Here is a 23840-nt window from a genome sequence, read left to right as displayed (position 1 = left end):
TGCCCATGTCCTCATCACAATTGTCCTCGTGCTGGTCTCTTAGCCCAGTTCTGCACATACTCCAGGATAATGCGTGAAGTGTTTACAATGCTCACAACAGAAGCGGTGAGCTGGGCAGGCTCCATGCTTGCTGTGGTATGGTATCTGCACGGGTAACCCAGGAAAAAGGCACGAAACGATTGTCTGCTGTTGCTTTAATAGAGGGAGAGAGGGGCGGGCGACTGATGACATGTACCCAAAACCACCCTCGACAATGTTTTTGCCCTATCAGGCATTGGGAGCTTACTCCAGAATTCCAATGGGCAGTGGAGACTGTGGGAACTGTGGGATAGCTACCCACAGTGCCCCGTGTCTTAAGCCGATGCTAGCCACGGAATTGAGGACACACTCCGCTGACTTAATGCGCTTAGTGGGGACATACACAATCGACTGTATAAAATTGATTTCTAAAAATTGACTTCTACAAAATCGACCTAATTTCATAGTGTAGACATACCTCTGTTTTGGTATTAATGTCGATTTTCGTGCATTGATTTGTAGGCCCAAATTCTTGAATAGATCCAGAGTGGCATGCTGCTTCGATGAAGGAAAACGCCCTGAGGAGACAATCATCCAGGTAAGGGTAAATCCTAATACCCTGGGAGTGTAGGTGGGCTGCCACCACAGAGAGGACCTTGGTGAATACTCTGGGGGCCAATGAGAGGCCAAAAAGGGAGTATCCTGTACTGGTAGTGGTCCTGAGCTAGTGTGAATCTGAACTATCTTCTGAAATACGGTAAGATAGAAATGTGGAAGTAGGCATCTTGGAGGTCGAGGACCGTGAACCAGTTTCCCTTTTCTAACGCTGGAAAAATCATCACCAAAGTGACTGTATTGAATTTCTGAGCCTTGACAAATTTGTTGAGCTCCCTGAGGTCTAGTATGGGTCTCCAACCTCCCTTTTTCTTGGGTATCAGGAAGCAGAAAGAGTAAAAGCTTTTGTGTCTCATATGTAGGGACACTAGTTCTATGGCACGTACATTGAGGAGGTGGTCTATCTCTTGTTGTAATAGGCTCTTGTGACAAGGGTCCCTGAAGAGGGACAGGGAAGGGAGTTTGGGGAGCAGGAGGAGGGAGGTGAAATGATGGAGTACTCATCTCGAATAATCTCAAGTACCTGTTTGTCAGAGCGTATCCATTCCCAGGTCCTGTGGAACAGGGCGAGATGGCATCCATATGGATGAGAGGGGTTTTCCAGTGCTTGATGCTACTGAAGAGAGTGGTCTGACAGCACCTCGACCAACCCATCAAAATTATCATTTTGAGGTGGACAGCTGTGAAGAAATAAGTTGAGGGCCTTTCTGTTTGGAAAAACTGGATTTCTTTCTTTGGGGTTCATACGAGCGTTCGGATGAATATTGTGATGAGTGGGGCCTGAACAAAGGCTGAGGACTATACTTTCTCTTCTACCCAGGGTGCAGATTCCGAGCAATTGAAGAGTAGCCCTGGAATATTTTAGGGTGTGTAGGGAAGCGTCTGTCTTTTCCGCAAAGAGCTTTGTACCTTCAAAGGGAAGGTCCTCTGTGGTTGTTTGCACATTTTTGTGGAAACCAGGTAAGTGAAGCCAAGAGACTCGTCTGATCACGAAGGAAATGGAAATTGAATGTTCCGCCACGTCAGCTGCATTGAGTGCAGACTGGAGTGATGTCTTTGCCACTAGTTGGCCTTTGTTAATGATGGCTTTGAATTAATCCTTGTGAGAATCTGGGAGCTACTCAATAAAGGAATTGAGTTTTGAGTAGTTGATGTAATCATATTTTGCCATTAAGGCTTGACAGTTTGCTATACGGAACTGAAGAGTGGCTGAGAAGTATATTTTTCTCCCAAAAAGATCAAGGTGCTTCCAATCCCAGTCACAGGGTGTGGATTTCAGATGATGATGATGGTCCTCTTGAATTCACAGCATCCACAGTGATAAAATTGGGGGGCAGCTGGGAGAAGAGAAATTCTGTGCCTTTCGCCGGCATGTAATGTTTTTTAGTGGCCCTCTTGCACGTTGATAGGACCAATGCCGGAGTCTGCCATCTGAGTTTGGCAGGCTCCAAGAGGGCCTTGTTAATAGGGAGGGCTACTTTGGACTATGCAAAGATGTGTAGAATGTCCAATAGTTTATGGTGTGGTTTGGTCATCTCTTGTAATGGTAGTTGTAATGCATCTGCCACCCTCTGAGCTAGCTCCTAGAAAAGCATGAAGTCATCTGCTAACGATGGAGGAGGGCGCATCACTATCTCGTCTGGTGATGAAGATCAGAAGTTGGTCTGGGAGGTAATCTCCTCCTCAACTTCAGCCTTTTGTTCCTCTCCTAACAGTGTAGCGGTGCTTGGATGACCTCGATGTGGTGGCCAAAGGAAGGTGTCTCATGGACTACTGATAGGCCATGCTTGAGCCAGGAGAGGCACAGTATCTGTGCGCTAGCCAGGGGTCCCAGTAAGGGCACTGAGAGGGTAGGAAGGGCCCTGGAGGTTGGTAACACAGATGCCCATACCAAGGAGCCTGGGGGTCAGAGGGTACAGTTGAAAGGTCTGTCACCTACTAGAAGTCCAGTGGTGTTGCAGTCGTCAGTACCCGTAAAGCATTTGGTGGTGCTGAGATGTCTGCACCAGAGTTGGTGATCCTAATCACGCAGTCTGCCGGTGTTTGATATGCTGACGGTGGTACTGGTGTGGATTCTCTAAATTTTCTCATACCGAGACAATACCAATTATTCCTGGCCTGTGCCCATCAGGTCTTAGGCAGCCCAACACATTCTGTCGGGGTAGTACCGTGCAAAGCCCTTGGTACTGGATTTAGATGGCTTCAATGCCATCAGTACCAATGATACCAAGCGAGCCGGATATCATTTTTGGCTCGGTTGGGGCTCGCTGTGGGAACTTATGGCTCTTTTCTTAGAGGCCTTGTGAGAGTGGCTTGTGGTTGGCTTCTTAGGCTCCCCTCCCTTAGATGTAGAGGGTTGCGGTGAGGATTCCTACTGTCTGGAGAATTGGCACGGCTCCGAGAGTAACTGGAGGGCCCCTTCCATTAAGAGAAGCTGGAGTCTCAGTTCTCTATCTTTTCTGGATCTGGGTTTCAACTGTTGGCAAAAACCCACACTGCTGTGGAATGTGGCTCTCTCCCAGACAGCAGACGCACTGCAAATGTCAGTCACTGGGATAGATTCTTTGCAATTGAGACACTTCTTGAAGCCTAATGAACTGGGCATACCCTGTCCAGGGGTGTCCCCAGATGCAGGGGCTAGGGGGTCAAAGAAACAAAGTTGTGTTGCTGGGGTTTTTTTTTAGCTAAACAAACAAACAGAATATAAAGGAGTGAAAAAAGAAAATGGAGCTCTAAAAGATTAGATAAACTATTAGCAATTCTATAGAAGGTAACATCTACTTATGAACAACTCCATTTATAGCCAGGGGCAGTTGAAAAAGAACTGAGGAGGTTTCACCCGGGCAACGCTGGTTAGCCTTGTGGCAGAACACGAGGGCCAGGGCAGTGCATGGGCGGGCCTAAAGGACACTGCTACCAAAATTCTCTTAGCAGCAGCGCACGGACACAGATACACCTACAGTGGAGTACGCACAGGGACACTTTTCAAAAAAGATAATCACATTCTTATTTGCAAAGGACAGACCAGTGTTGAAAGGAAAGGAATATCCCTCTGGGACAGGGACCCCAGTCATTAACAAGAGACAGACAATGCTAGTGGGGGACTCAATTATTAGAAAGATAGATAAGTTGGACTGTGTGATGAACAGGAGACCACATGGTGAATTGCCTAAAAAGTGCAAAGATAACAGATCTCACAAGACATTTAGACAGATTTATAGATAGCACTGGGGAGAAACCAATGGTCATGGTACATGAACTAACAGAGATCCTGGAGGTGAAATTTAGATTGCTGGGTAAGAAATTAAAATCCAGGACCTTCAAAATAGAATTCTTTGACATGCTTCCAGTTCCATGCAGGACCAGTAAGACCTCAATGTGTGGATGAGACAATGGTATAGGGAGGAGGGATTTAAATTTATTAGGAACCGAGAAACCTTCTGGGAAAGGAGTGACCTATACAGTGGGGATGGAATCCACCTAAACCAAATGGAACCAGACTGCTGGCATATAAAATTAAAAATATTGCAGAGGATTTATTTTAAACTGAGAGCTGGATGAAAGACAACAGATGTCAAGGAGCACACAATTCTGATGGAGACATCCATTAAGGATTAATTTATTAAAGGCGGCACTCTTTATGCTAGTAAAGAGGATAGGAAAGAAGGTAGTAAAGTATAGGTAGGTACTAATGAGTAACAATTAAACAAGAGTCCCATTTAAATATGAAGGCAAGCAACTGAATATTGACAAAATGTACAAGTGCTTACATACAAATGCTACAAGTGCAAATGCTACCAAAATGGGTGAACTAAAGTATCTAGCATTAAATAAGGATATTGGATATAATAGGCACCATACAAAATTAGTGGAATGAGGATAATCAATGGGACATAGTAATACCACAGGGAAAAAAAGAAAAGAAACAAGGAATGACAGAGTAGGTCACGTAGTGGGGGAGTGGCATTAAAGAATGCAGAGTCAAATGAGGTAAAAATCTTACAGGAAACAACTGTACCACAAAATCTCTACGAACAGAAATTCCATGCTTGAATAAAATGAGGATAGCAGTATAGATATACTACTGACCACCAGACCAGGATGGTGTCAGTAACTGTAAAACGTTAAGGGAGCTTAGAGGATCTATGAAAGCAGAAAATGTAATAATACTGGGTGATTTCAACTATCCTCATATTGACTGGGTAAATGTCACCTCAGAGCATGATGCAGAGATGATTTGTCTTGATTTAGTCCTAGGTGGAGCACATGATCTGGTTCAAGAAGTAACTACAGCTGAAATGCTCAGTAATAGTGACCATAATGTAACTAAATTTAACATCCTTTTAGGAGGGATAATACCAAAAAAGCCCACCACAGTAACCTTTAACTTTAAAAAAGAGAAACTACACAAAAATGAGGATGCCCGTTAGATGGAAATTAAAAATAACAGCATGGGGACTATTGAAAAACATTATAATAGAGGTTTCAGAGTAACAGCCGTGTTAGTCTGTATTCGCAAAAAGAAAAGGAGTACTTGTGGCACCTTAGAGACTAACCAATTTATTTGAGCATAAGCTTTCGTGAGCTACAGCTCACTTAATCCGATGAAGTGAGCTGTAGCTCACGAAAGCTTATGCTCAAATAAATTGGTTAGTCTCTAAGGTGCCACAAGTACTCCTTTTCTTTTTACCATAATAGAGGTTCAGACTAACTGTATACTTCATATCAGAAAAGACAGTAAGAGGATCAAAAGAATGCCACCATGGCTAAACAGCAAAGTAATCAAAGCCATTAGAAGCAAATTGGCATCCTTTAAAATTTGGAAGTCAGCTCCTAGTGAGGATAATAGGAAGGTGCACAAACTCTGGCAGGCTAAGTGTAAAAATAGAATAAGGCAGGCCAAGAAAGAATTTGAGAAGTGACTTCCTAGAGATGTAAAAATTAATAGTAAGAATTCTTTTAAGAACACCAGAAGCAGGAAGACTGCTGAAGAAATAGTGGAGCCACTAGATAACCAAGGTGTTAAAGGAGCACTCAAGGAAGACAAGGCCATTGTAGGGACACTAAATGAATTCTTCCCATCAGTCTTCACTGCAAAGGATGTAGGGGAGATACCCACATCAGAGATATCCTTTTAGGCGATAAACCTAAAGTACTGTCCCACACAGATGTGTCAATAAAAAAGGGTTTAGAACAAATTAGTAAATTAAACAGTATAAAAGTCACCCGGACCAGATGTTATTCATCGAGGAGTTTTGAAGGATCTCATATATGAAATTGCAGAAATACTAACTGTAATATGTAATCTATTGCTGAACAAGCATATGTACCATATGACTGGAAGGAAGCTAATGCGATGCTGATTTTTAGAAAGGGTTCCAGAAGCGATCATGGCAATTACACCCTGGTGAGCCTAGATTCAGTATCAGGCAAATTACTAAAAACTATAGTAAAGAACAGAATGATCAGACGCATAGATACACACAATTTGTTGGGGAACAGTCAACATGACTTTTGTAAAATGAAGTCATGCCTCACCAATCAATTGGAATTCCTTGTGGGTGTCAACAAACACATCGACAAAGGTAATCCAATCAATATAGCATACTTCGATTTTCAGAAAGCCTTTGACAAGGTCCCTCACCAAAGGTTCTTAAGCAAAGTAAGAAGCCGTGGGATAAGAGGAAGGGTTCTCTCATGGATCAGTCACTGGTTAAAAAATAGGAAACAAAGCATAGGGCTAAATGGTCAGTTTTCACAGTGGCGAGAGGTAAATGGCAGGGTCCCCCAAGGATCTGTTCTGAGACCAGTTCTATTCAACATATTCTAAGATGATCTGGAAAAAGTGGCGAACGGTGAGGTGGCAAAGTTTGCAGATACAAAATTACTCAGGATAGTCACATGTAAAGCAGACTGCAAAGAGTTACAAAGGGATCTCATAACTGGGTGATGGGGCAACAAAACTGCAGATGAAATTAATCGTTGGTAAGTGCAATGTAAAGTACATTGGAAAAAATAATCCCAATTACATGTATATAATGATGGGCTCTAAATAAGAGATGAGAGGAGTTACTCACCTTGTGCAGTTACTGAGGTTCTTTCAGATGTGTCCCCCTGTTGGTGCTGCACTTTAGGTGAGTCTGCATCCCCGTGACTGGAGATTCTTAGTAGCACTGCCTATTTGGGCTGCACATATGCTCCCCTTGTCTCGTGGCACCCCCTGGCAGCTATACAGCGCTGTGTGGCCAAACCTCCCTCACTTCCTTCTCCACCCAGAGTGCTTGTCTGAACTCTGAAGCAGAGGGAAGGAGGGCAGGTAGCGGAGCACCCACAGGGACACACATCTCAAAGAACCTCAGTTACTGCACAAGGTGAGTAAACCTCTCTTCTTCGAGCTATCCCTGTGGGTGCTCCATTTTAGGTGAATCCCTAGCTGGAAGGATGTGTCTTCGGAGTTGGATCTGCAAGGGATGATAAAATAGTTAGTCCTATAATAAAGCATCTGAGGTTGAGCCTTGCTCAATTGCATAGTGCTCTGTGAAGGGGTGGGCTGATGACCAGGTGGCTACTTTACAGATGTTCATGATGGACACACTGTTCAGGAATGCTATTCAAGTGAAGACCGATCTGATGGAGTGTGTTCAAGTTCCCGGTGGGGGCTGCAGATCATGTTGGCAGTAGTAACGGTGAACGCGCCTGGAAATCCTCTGCTTAGATATGGCTGATCCTTTAGACCTTTCCGTAACAGAAAGAAATTACTTGAGTGACTTCCTGAAGGTTTAGTCCTTTCAGGATGGAATGCTAATGCCCGTCTGACATCTAGAGTGTGGAACACTGCCTCTCGTTTGTTCTCGTGAGGTTTAGGGAAGAAAGATAGGAGGTGGATAGGTTGATTCAGGTGGAATGAGGAAGGTATTCTGGGTACAAATGTAGGGTGTGGTCTTAAAGTGACCTTGTCTTTGAAGAAAATTGTATATGGGGGGTATGCCATGAGAGTCCCTAGTTCTCCTACACATTGTGCCGATGTGATGGTGAGGATGAAGACCACCTTCATCAATAGGTGCATGGGTTCGAATGGGGGACCAATGAGACAGAGTAGTACTAGGTTAAGGTCCCAGGGTGGAGTGGGAACTTGTATTTCAGGATAAAGGTTTCAAATACCCCTAAGGAACCATTTAGTGATAAGATGGGTGAAAACTGAGAAGCCATGAACTTTGTGATGGAAAGCTGCGATGGCTGCAAGGTGTACTCTAAGTGAGCTCGATGATAGTCCTGATTTCTTTAGCTCCAGTATGTAATCTAGTACCAGTGGCAAGGGGGAGGTAATAGCTATGGCTTGCCGGTTCTGGCACTGTATGTGGAATCTCTTCCATTTGTGCAGGTAAACATAATGTGTAGTCGACCTTCTGCTATTTAATAGTATGTCCCTTACACCTTCTGAATAGGTCATTTCATTGTCCTGGGACCATGGAGGAACCATACCTTCAGGTGGAGGATCTCTAGGTTCAGATGGTGAACCTGGCCTGCATCCTGAGACCAGAGATATGGAAGAGGAGGAAGAGCGAGTGGTGGGCATACCACCATCTGCAACAGGTAAGGGAACCAAGTTTGTCTGGGCCATGTAGGAGTTATCAAGATGACTACGGATTGTTTGGCCTTCATCTTGTGTATTACCCTGGATATCAAGGAGGTAGGGGGTAAGCAGATGCACATCCCATTTAATGAGGAAAGCATCTCCTAGAGCAGTGGTTCTTAACCCGGGGTACAAGATGCCCTTTCTATGGGTGCGAGACATGCCAGATTTTTTTAGAAGGTAAATAACTGAAAACACAAATTAAGCACAGGCACGTAAGTACAACTACTTTGTTTCATCAAACCTAAGTATTTATTAACATTAGACTTTTTTTTTAATGATTACTGTAATATACAAACAAAAATATATCTAGGTTTAAAGAACTGACCTACTTCAACGATTTTTGATAAGGGGTGCGAGAACATATTTTGAGAACCAAAGGGGTGCAGGCTGCAGTAAAGGTTAAGAACCACTGTCCTAGAGATTGGGAGCCCAATCCCATTCTTGAGCAGAACTGTGGACACTTGGTATTCTGGGCTGTAGCAAAAAGGTCTATACTTGGGAAACCCCAATGTCTGAATATATTCTGTCAGACCATGATATTTATTTCCCACTTGTGGTCCTCAGAGAATTTTCTGCTTAGTGCATCTGCTGTGGTGTTTTGACATCCTGGTAGACAGGTAGCTGATATGTTGATGTTATGATGGATGCACCAGTTTCATAATCTCAGTGCTTCAGGGCAAAGGGAATGTGACCTTGCTCCCCCTTGACAATTTATACAAAACATGCAAGTGATGATGTCTTTCAGTACCTTGAGGGTCTTGCTCCTGATCAGAGGTAAAAAATGTGAGCATGTGTTGCAGACTGCTTATAGTTCCAGTAAATTGATACGTCATGTTGACTCCAAGGGGGACCACCTGCTACTTGTGTGGTTGTTCATGGCAGCACAGTCTTCAGCACAGGCTCTGCAAGCCTGCCTGGAAACCCTGGGTACGTACTTGCATTTCTAACCGATACTGAAGCCCATGTTGTCACAGCTTCACTGCTATTTTTATCGCTCCATTTAGATTAAATCTAGTGCAGGAGTGTTTACACAAGATGCAAATCAAATCTCTGACTGCAGTGTAGACATACCCTAAAATAAAGGTATCATTTAGAAAATACTTAGTGTGTGTTGCATTGATGGCAAAAAAGTGAAAGTATCAATATGTAAGGCTTGTAGTGTTTGAGACAAAGTTATAATTTATTGATGTCTTGGGAAGCTTCTGAACTACCCTTAAGTTTTTGAATACCAAAGCATACTCGGGTCAGACTGTAGCTCTTGGCCCTCACACTGAGTAACACATTAAGGGAGGCTTCTTTTTAAGGTTATAGGAAATATCCATCCCTTTAATGAGTGAGTAAATTTAATAATGTGGGAAGGAGACATAAAGAGCCTTTCCCTCTTGAATACAAAGCAGTAAGGTATTTCTGAAATCTTATGTTTAAGAGAATGCTAGGTTTGGGGACCGGCTACTGGTCTGGCTGGCACACCATCACCCACATGTTTCTAAGTGGCAGTCAGGCCCCAAGCCCTCTTGAGAATATGCTGAAAAAATGCAGACAAGTGAGAGGAGGGAAACATTCATTCTTTTTGAAGTGAGTCTACACTTACTAAGAAACATAGGGTGCAGACACTGCACACCCAGCCAGCACAGTTATAAATAGCAGTGTAGACAGTGAGGCATCGTGTAAGAGAGTAGAGTATAGTCAACTGTCCTATACACCTGAATCCCCCAGGAAATAACACCTATACTGCTCTCTACATGCCCAAGCAGTGCCTCCCAGGGCTACACTGCTGTTTTTAGCAATGTAGAGTAATGTGGCCTCCCCGGAGCCTCCTCCTGCTACAGCCTTTTCCCACCACAGTGCAACACCTCAGCAGCAGGTGCCTGTAATCCTAGATATACATTATTAGACAAATACTAATTACTAAACCCCACAAAATTACTGATCTTAAAATTGATGCAATATATGTGAAACTGTCTGACCGTTTTTACTGATTAAAAATAACCCTGCACATCTGCTAATGGTTTCCATGTGCTTTAGCCTCCTGTCCACCAGTATAAATATTTGCATTCCTAATGAAGCACTTTAAGCTACTTATGAGCTCCTAAAGTTAGTGAACAAAATGTTAGGCTTTTTTGAATTAAACAAATAAATGAATAAATAAACAACTTTGCTGTGATATTATTCATTTCTTTCTATAATTAATATGGATGCCTATATAACTTACATTCACATAGTTTGCATTTATGTAATCTTCGTTTCCCTGCAATATTATCCGTGTGGCGTCATCTGTAAAAAAAAAAAAAAATTAAAAAATTTAAAAAAATTAACAATTGGGTGGCATGCTTTATCATCACCTCCTTTCATTCGGTCAAATAACCAAGTCATCACAGGCACATGAACAAAGCATAGAAGTGTTTTAGAATGTAACATGGATGCACAATTACACAACTTTGATTATATAATAAATTCAGTAATGGCAAAATTCAATGTGGTTTTATAACATGTAAAGCATTATTTAGAGGATAAAAGAAAACAGGCAAATTTTGTACTTAATACTCACAAGGTAGAACATCTTTGTATCGATTTTTGTCCATATTTTGAGGTATTTTTGCACACGTAACAGCCAGCCCTGGCTTCTTTCTATAAAGTTGCTACAAAGCAGATATGAAAGAGGTAACATTTTGAAGAATTTGCTTAGGCAAAAAACACTATAGACACTAAATAGATCCACATGTAAATGCATATTCTTTTAAAAGAAACTTATGTAAAGCAACTATGCAATGGGAAAGCCATCTTTTTTTCACTGCCTACAAAATTAAAGTGAGGGTGATATTTTAATTCCAAAAACACAAGAACAAAAACCCTACTACTATTGCTAGTCCATCATCTTCTGTACATGAATGTCTGAAAAAAAATCAAGGAAATGTGTGAGTCATTGACTGTTCTCATGTCTTATGATAAACATTGCAGAATGTTGGGTTAGAAAGAGAGGAAGAAAGAAGATGGCAATAAAAAACAGAAGAGAAGTAACTACTGAAGACTGGCACTTCCCAGAATGAATGGTAACACATATTCATGCACATGTTAACTTACTAGACTAAAACTGCTATTTTCCATGGACTTTGGGGGTGGGTGTGAACGGTGGGGGGGCAAAGTCTACTGCATTTTAGCTGTGAAATTCTGAAGTGGCTTTTAAAAAACAGCTTAATAGCAGGATATTAACATTCCATTCACATTAGACATATGCAAATACCATAAAACATGCTTTTCGAATGTAACACACTAGAATATGGAATTAATTACGTTTTTGCTAAACAATAGAAGAGGTGTCCAGTGTGCTGTGAAAAAGAGATGTGTAAAGAGACAAGAGAATGGTGCTGAACCACCAACATGCAAGAACAAGCAAAGTTATTTCAGGGAGACAGAATGAAAAATATTCTGAAATGCTGGGTGCAAAAGAAAGGATGGACTTCTTTAATTGTGTCCATGACAACAAATCAACCCTACTTCAGACCTATATTGAGGAGTATGGGGTCATAACCTCTGGTAACCATGTCTTATAGTCTTACTAATGCACACACCAGATGCCCTCAGAATCCTCAAAGCACTTTTAGAATCTCTGTGTAACTTGACAATCTCTTTTTTATCTCTCTTGGGGGCATTGTATTCATGTATATCATTAACACATATGACTAGAAATACACAAGCACATTGCAACGAAAGAGCCCTCATTTAAATGCTTAAATACTTTGTTGGATAGAGGCCTCAAGGAACAGTGAATTAAACGGGGTCTTGCAGATGTGTGTGTTATTTTGGAACGAAGTCTATCTGGAATAAATATGAATTTATAATAGTGTAAATGAAAACACACTGGGCCTATATGGATGACGTGCAGACAATGAGGCAAGGGAATGTATTGACCAAGGTACAGAGTCTACTGCAGGGAAAATTTTTATGTGACTATGTAATTAAATTTTTAACTCTCCCCCACCCCCCCAAATGTTATGACTGTGAGTGTGACTATAGTTTTGGTATGTCTTGACATACAAGAGCTTCATTTTGCAAAATATATATGTCAAGTGACTATATATATATATATAGGGGCTGTCAAGTGATTAAAAAATTAAGCACGATTAATTGCACTGTTAAACAATAACAGAATATTATTTATTTAAATTGTTTGGATGTTTTCTACATTTTCAAATATATTGATTTCAATTACAACACAATACAAAGTGGACAGTGCTCACGTTATTTTTTTATTACTAATATTTGCACTGTAAAAAACAAAATAAACAGTATTTTTCAATTCACCTCATACAAGTACTGTAGTGTGATCTCTTTATCATGAAAGTTGAACTTACACATGTAAAATTATGTACCAAAAAAACCTGCATTCAAAAATAAAAAAATGTAAAACTTTAGAGCTTATAAGTTCACTCAGTCCTATTTCTTGTTCAGTCAATTGATCAGACAAACAAGTTTGTTTACATTTGCAGAAGATAATGCTGCCCGCTTCTTGTTCACAATGTCACCTGAAAGTAAGAACAGGTGTTCGCATGGCACTGTTGTAGCCAGCATCGCACAATATTTACATTCCAGACACGTTAAAGATTCATATGTCCATTTATGCTTCAACCACCATTCCAGAGGGCATGTGTCCATGCTGATTATGGGTTCTGCTCGATAACAATCCAAAGCACTGCGGACCGATGCATGTTCATTTTCATTATCCGAGTCAAATGCCACCAGCAAAAGGTTGATTTTCTTTTTTGTTGTTTCGGGTTCTGTAGTTTCCGCATCGGAGTGTTGCTTTTTAAAGACTTCTGAAAGCATGCTTCACACCTCATCCCTCTCATATTTTGGAAGGCACTTCAGATTCTTAAACCTTGGGTCAGGTGCTGCAGCTATCTTTAGAAATCTCACTTTGGTACCTTCTTTGCGTTTTGTCAAATCTGCAGTGAAAGTGTTCTTAAAATGAACAACGTGCTGAGTCATCATCCAAGACTGCTATAACATGAAATACATTGCAGAATGCGGGTAAAATAGAGCTGGAAACATACAATTCTCACCCAAGGAGTTCAGTCACAAATTTAATTAACACATTATTTTTAATGAGCGTCATCAGCATGGAAGCATGTCCTCTGGAATGGTGGCTGAAGCATGAAGGGACATACGAATGTTTAGCATATCTGGCATGTAAAGACCTTGCAATGCCGGCTACAAAAGTCCCATGCAAATGGCCGTTCTCACTTTTAGGTGACATTGTAAATAGAAGCTGCAGCATTATCTCCCGTAAATGTAAACAAACGTGTTTGTCTTAGTGATTGGCTGAACAAGAAGTAGGACTGAGTGGATTTGTAGGCTCTAAAGTTTACATTGTTTTGTTTTTGAGTGCAGTTATGTAATAAAAAAATTCTACATTTGTAAGTTGCACTTTCACGATAAAGATATTGCACTACAGCACTTGTATGAGGTGAACTGAAAAATACTGTTTCTTTTGTTTATCATTTTTACAGTGCAAATATTTGTAATAAAAATAATATAGCGTGAGCAATGGACGCTTTGTATTCTGTGGTTGTAATTTAAATATATTTGAAAATGTAGAAAAATCCAAAAATAGTTAATACATTTCAATTGGTATTCTATTGTTTAACAGTGCGATTAAAACTGTGATTAATCGTGATTAATTTTTTTGAGTTAATCGCAGTTAACTCATGCAATTGACAGCCCTAATATAATATGAGAAACAATTTTTCAAGATCCTAAGAAATGTATAACTTAATTGGCTTATACCTTTTATGATTATCAATTTATCTTCCTTCGCAGTTCTATTAAGTATTATTACAGTATTATTAAGGCCAAGCCCACTTACTATCTTTTACTGTGATCTTAAAAAAAACCGCTTCCTGTAAAGGGTATTGAAATATTATTCTGTTTTACAGGGGCCACAGTCTTATTTCATCTTTATGTTCTCTTCAGTGTTGTAGAGATACTGAGAATTATTTATAAAGAAAACAGATCACAAACTTTCAGGCCTGAAGGTCTTAAAATTTTCACCCTGTCATTACTTGGCAGAACAAGTGAACAGCTCAAGCGTAAGTCTTTATTTCCTTCAAATCAACAGAATTAACTTATCTTAAAATGAAGATCTGTTTACAAAGCACGATGTATATATACACACAATACATATTTAAATTATTATGTTTATATATTTCCATCCCCCACCCCCAACTCTACTTTTACCTTTTGGAAATAAAAGAAGGTTTAAGAATCTAATCCCTAATAAATCTTGAAGAATTTGGGGGAATTTTAATTCTTCCAAAGAGCTTAATGTATCTTGCCATTTTAAAATAATATAGGCTTTAGTATAAGATTCCATACACAAACAGAGTAAAAGCAACAGGATGCTGACAGAATATCTTTTTACATAAAAATCTGTGGTTACCAAGAGAACGTGTTGAAAATTAGTTCCTCTATAAGGTTAACTGAATCCTGATACTCAGTATCACAGTTTGCTATACGTTTTCAGTTTGAACAGCATAAGCAGGAGAAAAACTCACATGGGAAGAGACCTAGTTAGTACATTTTTTAAATACTTGCATCAATTAAAATTTAGGTTCAGCTTTTGGTTTGATTAGCGATTTGTGCTTTTAGTGGAAGACAAAGATATTATTAATGTCAAGATCTCAGCTCAGAGTTTTCAGAGTCCTTCCCGGCTTAAAATGTATTATGTTAAAGTCCACTCACCAGAGAGAATTTCTAAGCACAGCAGGTAAATGAATGGCTTTCTGTTTTATCACATCGCATTTGAAGATCTGCTTAGCTATTATAAGAAACCAAAGCCTATTAGCAATGGTTGCCACTGCAAACTCCACATTCCCCTTGTTCCACCACATACTGAACATATCAAAGGACAGTTTTAGAAATTTTTTCTTCTCCATCTCCCCTCCCCACAACTCTGGGGAAACATATAGAGCTTCTCATAAGAAATTTTATATTTTAAAGGTGTTTTATGAGCCCATAATTCAAAACCACTTTTAAAACTGAATTTTAATAGACTAAGTCTATGATATAAACTAATTACTTTGCATCCTAGAATTAAGGAACTGGCTAAGGAACCACTGACTATTTCCAAAAAATTCCTGGAGAACCAGGGAACTACCAGAAATCTGAAGTAAACATATGTGGGACTGTTTTTCAAAAATGGAAAACTGATCCTGGCAATTACTGTTTTCTTGGAATAATGCAATGCTCTCTATCTCTAGAGATAATAAAATTCAGCTAGTGCAAATGAGGTAGTCCACTTACTAGGGCTATGTCTCCACTACACACCACCTTTCAGTGGAGTGTAAGATATGTGTAGAGCCCTGTGCGGATACAACATTTATATCTGCCGATGGGGATATCTGCGGAGCTGCAGGGCTCTACCAGAAACCACAGTGACAAAAGCAGCAGCACGTCAGGCTGCCGCTCACAGGAGCCAGTACCCAGCCCGGGGAGCTCCTCTGGTGTGGCTGTACTGCCCCCAGCCCTGCCCACTGGGTGGGCACCAGGATCACCGGCAGCTCTCCCTGGTCACAGTAGCATGTGAAAGTGGCTCGCAAGCTCCCAGACAGGAGACACATGCCGCTGCGCAGAAGGGATTCCTGTGTGCGAGCTTGTGAGCCACTTGCACACACTAGTGTGACCAGGGACAGCTGCTGGTGAGCCTGGTGTCTGTTTTATATCCATGGAAATAAATGTTGTATCCACACAGGACACTAGGTATGTGTAGCTACACGCCAAACAAAAAGCAAGCTGCAGCCACACTGTAGCTACACATGTCAGTGAAAGGCTCTGACAGGAGGGAGGCAGCGGAAGAAGAATCTGGCAGTGGGGAGCTGGCGGAGACTTTCCCCACTGCTGGAGTCCTTCCTTACCTGCAGTGGGGAAAGGCTCTAGAGGTGGAGAGCTGACAGAATCTTTCCCCGTGGTGGGAAAAGGCTCCAGCAGCTGAGAGGCAGTGGGACACTACAAAGTAAAAATAGCAGTAGAGTTGGGATGGCACAGCTTGGGTGAGAGTAGAGAGCCATATAGGGTACATACTTGGGTACACATCCACACCTTTTAGGCGTGTCTGTACCCAGGTAAGCTGTGCCTCATTGTCTACACTGCTCCTTACACCCATGCTAATGGGGCTACCCTGAATATATACTCTACACACTGCTGAAAGAAGAGTGCAGTGTTAACATAGCTTTAGAGATAGTGTGCTCACCTCTGTCTTATTAGCTTGGCTGTATGAATGGACGCATAGACTGAAAAATGTCAAAAACTGGAAAAGGGGTAAAGATGAACAATGTTGACTGAGTTGGGCAAGTATCTACTGGGATAAGAGAAGGAAAAAGTCCTTTTTATTGTTTTATTTAACATGATCATCAGTGATCTCAAAAAAGGGGATAAACTTATTAATGAAATTTACAGAGGCTGCTACATTGAGTGCAGTTGGAAACTCCAAAAGGGATAGAGAAATACTACGAAGGGATGGTAAGAAACTTGAAATCTTTTGGGACAACTGCAAACATTATATACAAAATCCCTTGAATGGCAAGGTAATTTGCACTTAAATTTTGTGGCAAGGTCTCCAGGTTTCTTCATCACTTTGGTGCAGCTGATTGAGAGTTTAGGAAGAGTTCAATTCATTTTTAAAAATGGAGGTGTTGATTGATTTCAGTATGAAAATGAATACAATCAGCACTGTAGCCCCTATTTTATTCATTTTTATATTAAATTGAGCTTATTTTATGCTGTCCCCACAGTTTAAGTTCTCACTGTGCTGCATATTTTTTGTATCAGCAAATGAACATAAAAGTTGTCAGGTGGTAAGCTTGAGGTTTTGGGACCTGGGTAGGGGCTGGAAAGCAATTTGAGTCTGTGAGATAAACTCACCAGCAGGTTAATTCTGTTAATGATCAACAGCAAACTAGTTAAATTTGATATTTAAACTTGCACCTTTCGGGCTTGTCTACATTACCCACTGGATTGACGGGTAGCAATCCAGCAGGAGGGGGTGTCAATTTATCGCGTCTAATCTAGACGCAATAAATCGACTGCCGAGCGCTCTCCTGTCAACTCCGGTACTCCACAGGAGCGAGAAGTGGAAGCAGAGTCGACAGGGGAGCGTCGGCCATGGACTTACCACAGTGAAGACACCGCGGTAAGTTGATCTAAGTACGTCAACTTCAGCTTCGTTATTCATATAGCTGAAGTTGCGTAACTTAGATTGACACCTCCCCCCCCCAGTGTAGACCAGGCCTCAGATTTCACAATTAACAACATATTCAGATGCATGGGGCAGTTCATATTTCTTGAAGTTACTGTTTGAGACAGTGAGCAGACTCAGAAAATCATTGCAGCATTATTTACAATCTGTTCATGTTTGTAAAGTTAATTTCATAACCAGAAGGGATAGAAAAATAGCTTTTAAAAATGAAATCTTAGATCCCAGAGCATAATTCAGGAAGAGGGACCTAAATCATGAAGTGTTTTATGCAACAGGTCAAAACCCACACCTCAGCAGGAATGCGTTGCCATAAAATCTTTTGCTATGCATGGGGACAAGGGAGGGAAGAAACAAAATTTGAGCAGTTAGAGGGAAAAAAAGATCCCTTTGCTCATCAAGCTTCTGGGCTGTAGAGTGGGCTACTCTGTATCTGGGGAATTTAACATTAATGGCCCACACGTATTGGGGGGAAAAGAGGACATCATAAATCACTATGAGAGTTTGAGGCCCTGAGAGCAAGAGGGACATACAGACCCAGGTTTGGTTCACTGAATTACCTTGCCACAAAAAAGCATTGAAGAACAACTGAAGAACAGAGAAAGGCAACAAAAATGATGAGGGGTATGGAACAGTTTCCATAGGAGGAGAGATTAAAAAGATTGGGAGTGGGCAGTTTAGAAAAGAGAAGACTAAGAGGGGCTATGGATAGAGGTCTGAAAAATCATGAAGGGTGTGGAGAAAGTGAATAAGGAAGTGTTATTTACCCCTTCACATAAACACAAGAACCAGGGATCACCAAATGAAATTAATAGACAGCAGATTTAAAACAAACAGAAGGAAGTACTTCTTCCCACAGTCCACCTGTGGGACTCATTGCCAGGGGATGTTGTGAAGGCCAAAAGTATAACTGGGTTAAAAAAATAATTAGATAAGTTTATGGAGGATAGGTCCATTAATGGCTACTAGCCAAGATGCAACCCCATGCTTTGGGTGTTCCCAAGCCTCAGACTGCCAGATGCTGGGACTGGAGAACACGAGGATGGATCATTTGATCTGTTTGTTCTGTTCATTCCCTCTGAAACATCTGACACCGGCCATTGTTGGAAGACAGGTACTGGCTTAGATGGACCACTGGTCTGAGCCAGTATGGCTGTTTTTAATTTTATTTCTAATTCCCTGGTTTAATCAGCAATTTCTGTAGTGAAGAAATTAATTTGATAAACTATATTGAAATTTATTTTATTTGTGGGGTTTTTATGACACTCATTACAAATATATCTGAGCACACCACATACATACATGAATTTTTCCATGCAACAGCTCTGTGAGGTATGGAAGTATCTCCATTTTACACATGGGGAACTGATTCACAGTATGACTAAGTGATTTGCCCCTGGTCACACAAGCAGTATGTATGGGAGCCAGAAAGAGAACTCAGATATTTTATGTTCCCGACCACTTCCTGATAGATATGAAGATTCTCCCTCTACAACACAGAAACACATGCCACAGAAATATATAAACTTGTAGGAGATAAAGGCCAGGACGGAGTAAGCGCCTTTTGTTACTCCATGTAAAGCACAGCAAAGCACAGTAGGGGAAAAGAAAGTGATAAACTGTTACGTGCATTCATAAAAGATAATCCTGCATTTTCATTGTGTGACATCGGAAACTATCAAGTGCACACTGGTATGACTTCTGTCAGAAAACTTTATTTTTGGCATGAAGAGAATTCATAAAATTAAGATGAAGGGAGGGGGTAGGAGGCGCCTCTGGTGGTTGAACTAAAAACCTTAAACACCGATTTTTTTCAACACATAGTGTTTCATGCAAGACCAATAACTCACTGTTCCCCAATATGGTTGAGAGTGTAAGAGTGAGCATGAGAGAGAGGGGGATGTATTAAACCTGTTGAGATGGGGTTGAATGGGAGCGATAAATGTCCAAATGCCTTAAAGTCACTCCTCAGTCAGAACCACCAGGTAACTGAATTTAATGTTACCTACCTCAAATTGAATGAGTACTGCCCCGCTTTCCAGACCTTTCTTCAGTTGTTCCATAGACCCCTCTAGTGTGTCACCGTACTCTGAATACGTGCGAATGATGGATTCTAGAAAATTCTGGGAATCTGCTTCATCTTCTGACTTGGTCTCAACCAAGGGTTTAGCAACTGAAAGACAGATAGGCAAATATAGACTTTTTATATGCGTCCAGTAGCAATCTTTACTTATGTTAAAACTTACTTGAGTATAATGGACATTTTCAATCCTCCTTGATGCTGCAAGTTAGGCTACTAACCCCAAACTGAGGCATCTAAATAAATTTGGCCATAGTTTTACACATGGTGACCAACCCCAGTTCTGCACAAATCCGTAAGAGTAGCAGGTGTTCAACTCCTTTGAAAAACAAGACCAATGATTTAGGTGCCTAAATATGGGTAAGATACTAGGCATCCAGATTTCAAAAGCTTAATCTAATGGTACACCAGCAACCCTATCGTGTCAATTTTTGAGGAGGCAAACAGGTCACCACCACCACCACAGGAAGAAACCCATGAATTTCACCTATTAAAATTTAGAACAAAACTTATAAATATGCCCATTTCAAGAATGACAAAATGAGCCTTGTTGTAAATTACATTTTTCACTGTATGTTTGTGGTGTGGAGAATTTAGTGTTATTTCCACATCTGGAATAGAAGTTTTAGAAAATGGCACTCTATTTTAAAATGTTTACCAGAATGTTTTTGTGCAAGAAACTATTTATTTGTACCATTGGAAAAAATTAAAATTAAGCAGAAACTTGCTGCCATATTTTTTATTTAAAATTAGTATTGTTTAGTTTTCTCAGAATATTCACCCACTTGGGTCAATACTCTTCACTTTGACTAAAACCTCACAAAACTGCAGTTGTATGATGCAAAAAAAAGTATTCTGAGTTGAAGTGCTCCTCACTTGAATATATAAGACTATTGGCTCAAACGTTTGTGTTAGTAATCAAGAAGAGAGAAGATCTCAAATGCTACCACTCTATTTCAGTACAGACCCATTCACAGAATAACTCTTGATTATTAATATATTAAAGTAAATTGCAAGGGGAAAAAGCCACAATTTAAAGGCATGACAGTCTCAATTACATTTAAAATCCTTAGTGCAGTTACCTTTCCGCCTGACCAGAAGTGCAAGCTCTCTTGTGTGCAGTTCTCTGCTGGCTTTTATAAACATTACCACTTGGTCATGAGTATGCTCTGAGATGTCTCGACCATTGATTAACACTATCTGATCACCTTCATTCAGTTTTGGAATACATGTATCAGCCTGTTTCACAACCAAAGAAAAAAATGTCAGTTTATCCAACACCTTCAGTAGAACATTTCTAATCTCAGGGAGACTGAATTCATCGTGCAGCAAAGACAAAGTTATTCTCCTGACAAAGTCTTGCCCTTGGTATCAGAAGCTATGTCAGAGGATTCAGATCTAAAATTGTTCTAGTGGCTTCAGAATGAAGATGAGAGTAACAGTTCACACAGCCTATTAACAGCGATGCAAAAGTTTCTAATACTTTGGCACCTATATTTACCAAGCAGCCATAACTTGATATGTTTGATGCATCCGAGCTTTACAATCTGGACTTTTAGCAAGATTTTGAAAATATTTAGAAATATGGACTTTTAGAAAGATGTTGAAAAATGTCTCTCACACATAAAAGAGAGCAGAGTGATTAAAATAGCAAAAAATATGAGTAAGTTTCAATTTGTATTGAGTAAAAATGCTTTATAACGTTAGTTTTGCTCCATCATCATACATGGAAACTGAAGATTAATATTAAATACCATATATGAGGGCTGTTCCTGTATTACACATCATTGGTTTTACTGAACTATAAACACAACTGATGAGTTATGCATTTTTTGTTAGATTCATACAAGCAGCTTCTTGTTCCACAGGGGAGAAGTGATCAAATTCTACCAGGGAGTTAACAACTTTATTCCTGCCTCCCCATCAGCAATTTTCAAAGTAAGATGGTGTGGACAAGTCCTTTGATCTCCAACACCCACAGGCGCCACACTTAGGGGCAAATCCTATTCCTGCCCCTGCAGCCACAGAAGGTGGCAGGATTTAGGTGTGCCATGCATGCTGTGAACACTCCCTGATTGTGTGAAGATCTGCTAGAATCCTCCCTGTACTGGACTCGGCATTGGGCTTTGGAATTTCTCCTCTGTTCTTCACCGGTACTCTTTAGGACTCAGCAGATCTAAGGCCAAAGCAAGGCTGTCTGAGCAAGGATCCTGTGGAGTCAAAATCTCTCTGGGAGAGGCCTGCTAGAAGCAGAACAAAATCACTCATGTTTGCTTGTTGCTGGCAAAAACAGATATTCTGTTCTGGAGGCACCCAGAAGCATCAGAATGAAGTCTAGATGCTAGAGATCTGCCCATCCTTTCAACCTAATCTTAATTGCTCCCCCACCTATACCTGTTGGTGTTGCAGAGCTTCGCTAATCAATGTCTGTTCACCCAATGTTGTTTGTGCTGTCAAAAAACAGGACTGGGAACAAGTCGTCCGGATTAGCACTTTCCTCCCTGCCTTGGTTTACATGTTTCAGGCTGAATGGGGAACAGCTGACTGACTGAGGAAGAGAAATGGGCTAATGGCATATCGCATTTGCAGGCAGAAATAATAGATGATGAAAAGAAATGGTGAGATTGGCAAAACCAAGAGGGAGAGAAAGACAAAAAGGGGAAATCTGCAGGAAGAAAAGGGTGATCTGAGTAGGTGGGGAGAGAAACAAGAGAACAACCAGCGGACCAAATTTGGTGATGCATCATGGTCACGTACCACCTTAGGCATGTTGCACATATGCTAAGAAGACTGAAACTAACAAGTGGGAGTGTGAAAGACACAATCAGATAAGGGGGAAAGAAAATAGTGAAATGGAAGACAGAACATAAGCAAAATGGAAAAGCTGCAGTTCCAGCATGTAAAAAGGGAAGAGGCAGTGTGCTGAGGTGTGTGGGTGTTTTAAGAAAGACAAAAAAAAAGAGGGAAAGAAAGAAGGGAAAATAGTTGTAATGGAGAGAACTGAAAATGATGAACGAAGAAGGGAAAAAATGCAAAAAGGCAAAGAAAAAATCTTAAAGGACAGCCACAACAGGATCGGGGTTTCTGACCCTTGGGGCACCAGGGCTCTGGCCTTCTGTCCCATGGGAGCACCGGGACTAAGGGCTTTAGACCTGGGGGGAGAGCTGCGGCTTGGGGATTCAGCTCCGCGGCTCCATTCCTGGCTTCAGCCCTGTGGGGGGGACGCTGGGGCTCCCCACTGCTCTGCTCTCAGCTTCAGTTAGGGCTTGGGGCGTTAGCTACGGGGAGGAGTGCTGGGACTGAAACTGGTGCTCTCCTCGTAGTGAAAGCTCCGAGTCCAGTGCCCCAGAGGGGCTGAAGCCGGGAGCGGAGCCATGGGGCTAAAGCTCCAAGCCCCAGCGCTCTCCCCAGTCTAAAGCCCTGAGTCCCGAGCTCCCCACCCGCACCTGGAGGCCTGACCCTCAATCCTCACGACTATAGCCCCAACCCCTTGTGGCTGAAGCCCTGAGACTTTATGCCCCCTGCGGGGCTTAAGACCCGAGCTCCAGTGCTCCCCCTGGCCTAAAGCCCTGGGCCCCCGGGGCTCCAAAGGGTCAGAAGCCCTGAACTCCCCCGCCAAACATGCGGCTGCAGGCCCAACCCCACCGTGGTGGAAGCCTTGAGCCCCAGGGCTAAAGCCCCAAGGCAGTACAGTATTTGTTTTTTTTTTTGGTCTGCGCTGCTGCTTGACTGATGACTTCTGGTTCCACAGGGTGTCTGGTTGACCAGTAAGCCCGTAACTCTGGTGTTAGTATCTTTGAGATTCTATTCTACAGCAAGGCTACTTCTTCACTAGAAACTGTGCAGTGGCACGTCTGCCGCGCTTAGCTGCGCTACTGTAGTGCTTCAGTGTAGATACTCTCTACAACGATTCGAGGGGTTCTCCCATCACTGAAGTTAATCCACATCCCTGAGAAGCGGTAGCCATGTGGACAGAAGAATTCTTCCAGCAACCTAGCACTGTCTACCCTGGAGGTTAGGTTGGCTTAATGATGTTGCTCAGGGGTTAGATTTTTCCACACCCCTGAGTGATGTAGCTGGGTTGATCTAACTTTTTAGTGTAGGCCCAGATTTAATCAAGTGAGTCAAACAAGAAAGCAGAGAGTGGATTGTGAGGCATAAACATTTTACAGTGATTAACAGTTTGCCTGGAAGTTGACATTCTTCTCTGCCAGTCACCAAGAATGCTTGCTGTTAGTCAGCCA

General features: G+C 41.4%; 1 protein-coding gene across 4 annotated transcripts in view; it reads right to left on the bottom strand.

Annotated features, from left to right (window-relative positions):
• Positions 1 to 23840, bottom strand: part of PTPN3 (protein tyrosine phosphatase non-receptor type 3) — a 274154-nt gene that overhangs the window by 44008 nt on the left and 206306 nt on the right. For all 4 annotated transcript variants that reach the window (XM_043540415.1, XM_043540417.1, XM_043540416.1 and 1 more), the window contains 4 exons: positions 20679 to 20835; positions 19526 to 19689; positions 10818 to 10908; positions 10482 to 10543 (listed from right to left, as the gene is read on the bottom strand). In XM_043540415.1, the coding sequence (XP_043396350.1) occupies positions 10482 to 10543; positions 10818 to 10908; positions 19526 to 19689; positions 20679 to 20835 (474 nt within the window). The remainder of the gene's footprint in view (positions 1 to 10481; positions 10544 to 10817; positions 10909 to 19525; positions 19690 to 20678; positions 20836 to 23840) is intronic.

Source organism: Chelonia mydas, chromosome 2, assembly GCF_015237465.2.
Source record: "Chelonia mydas isolate rCheMyd1 chromosome 2, rCheMyd1.pri.v2, whole genome shotgun sequence".
In the NCBI taxonomy this organism is placed as follows: Eukaryota; Metazoa; Chordata; order Testudines; family Cheloniidae; genus Chelonia; species Chelonia mydas.
This window is presented reverse-complemented; position numbering and strand designations above follow the sequence as displayed.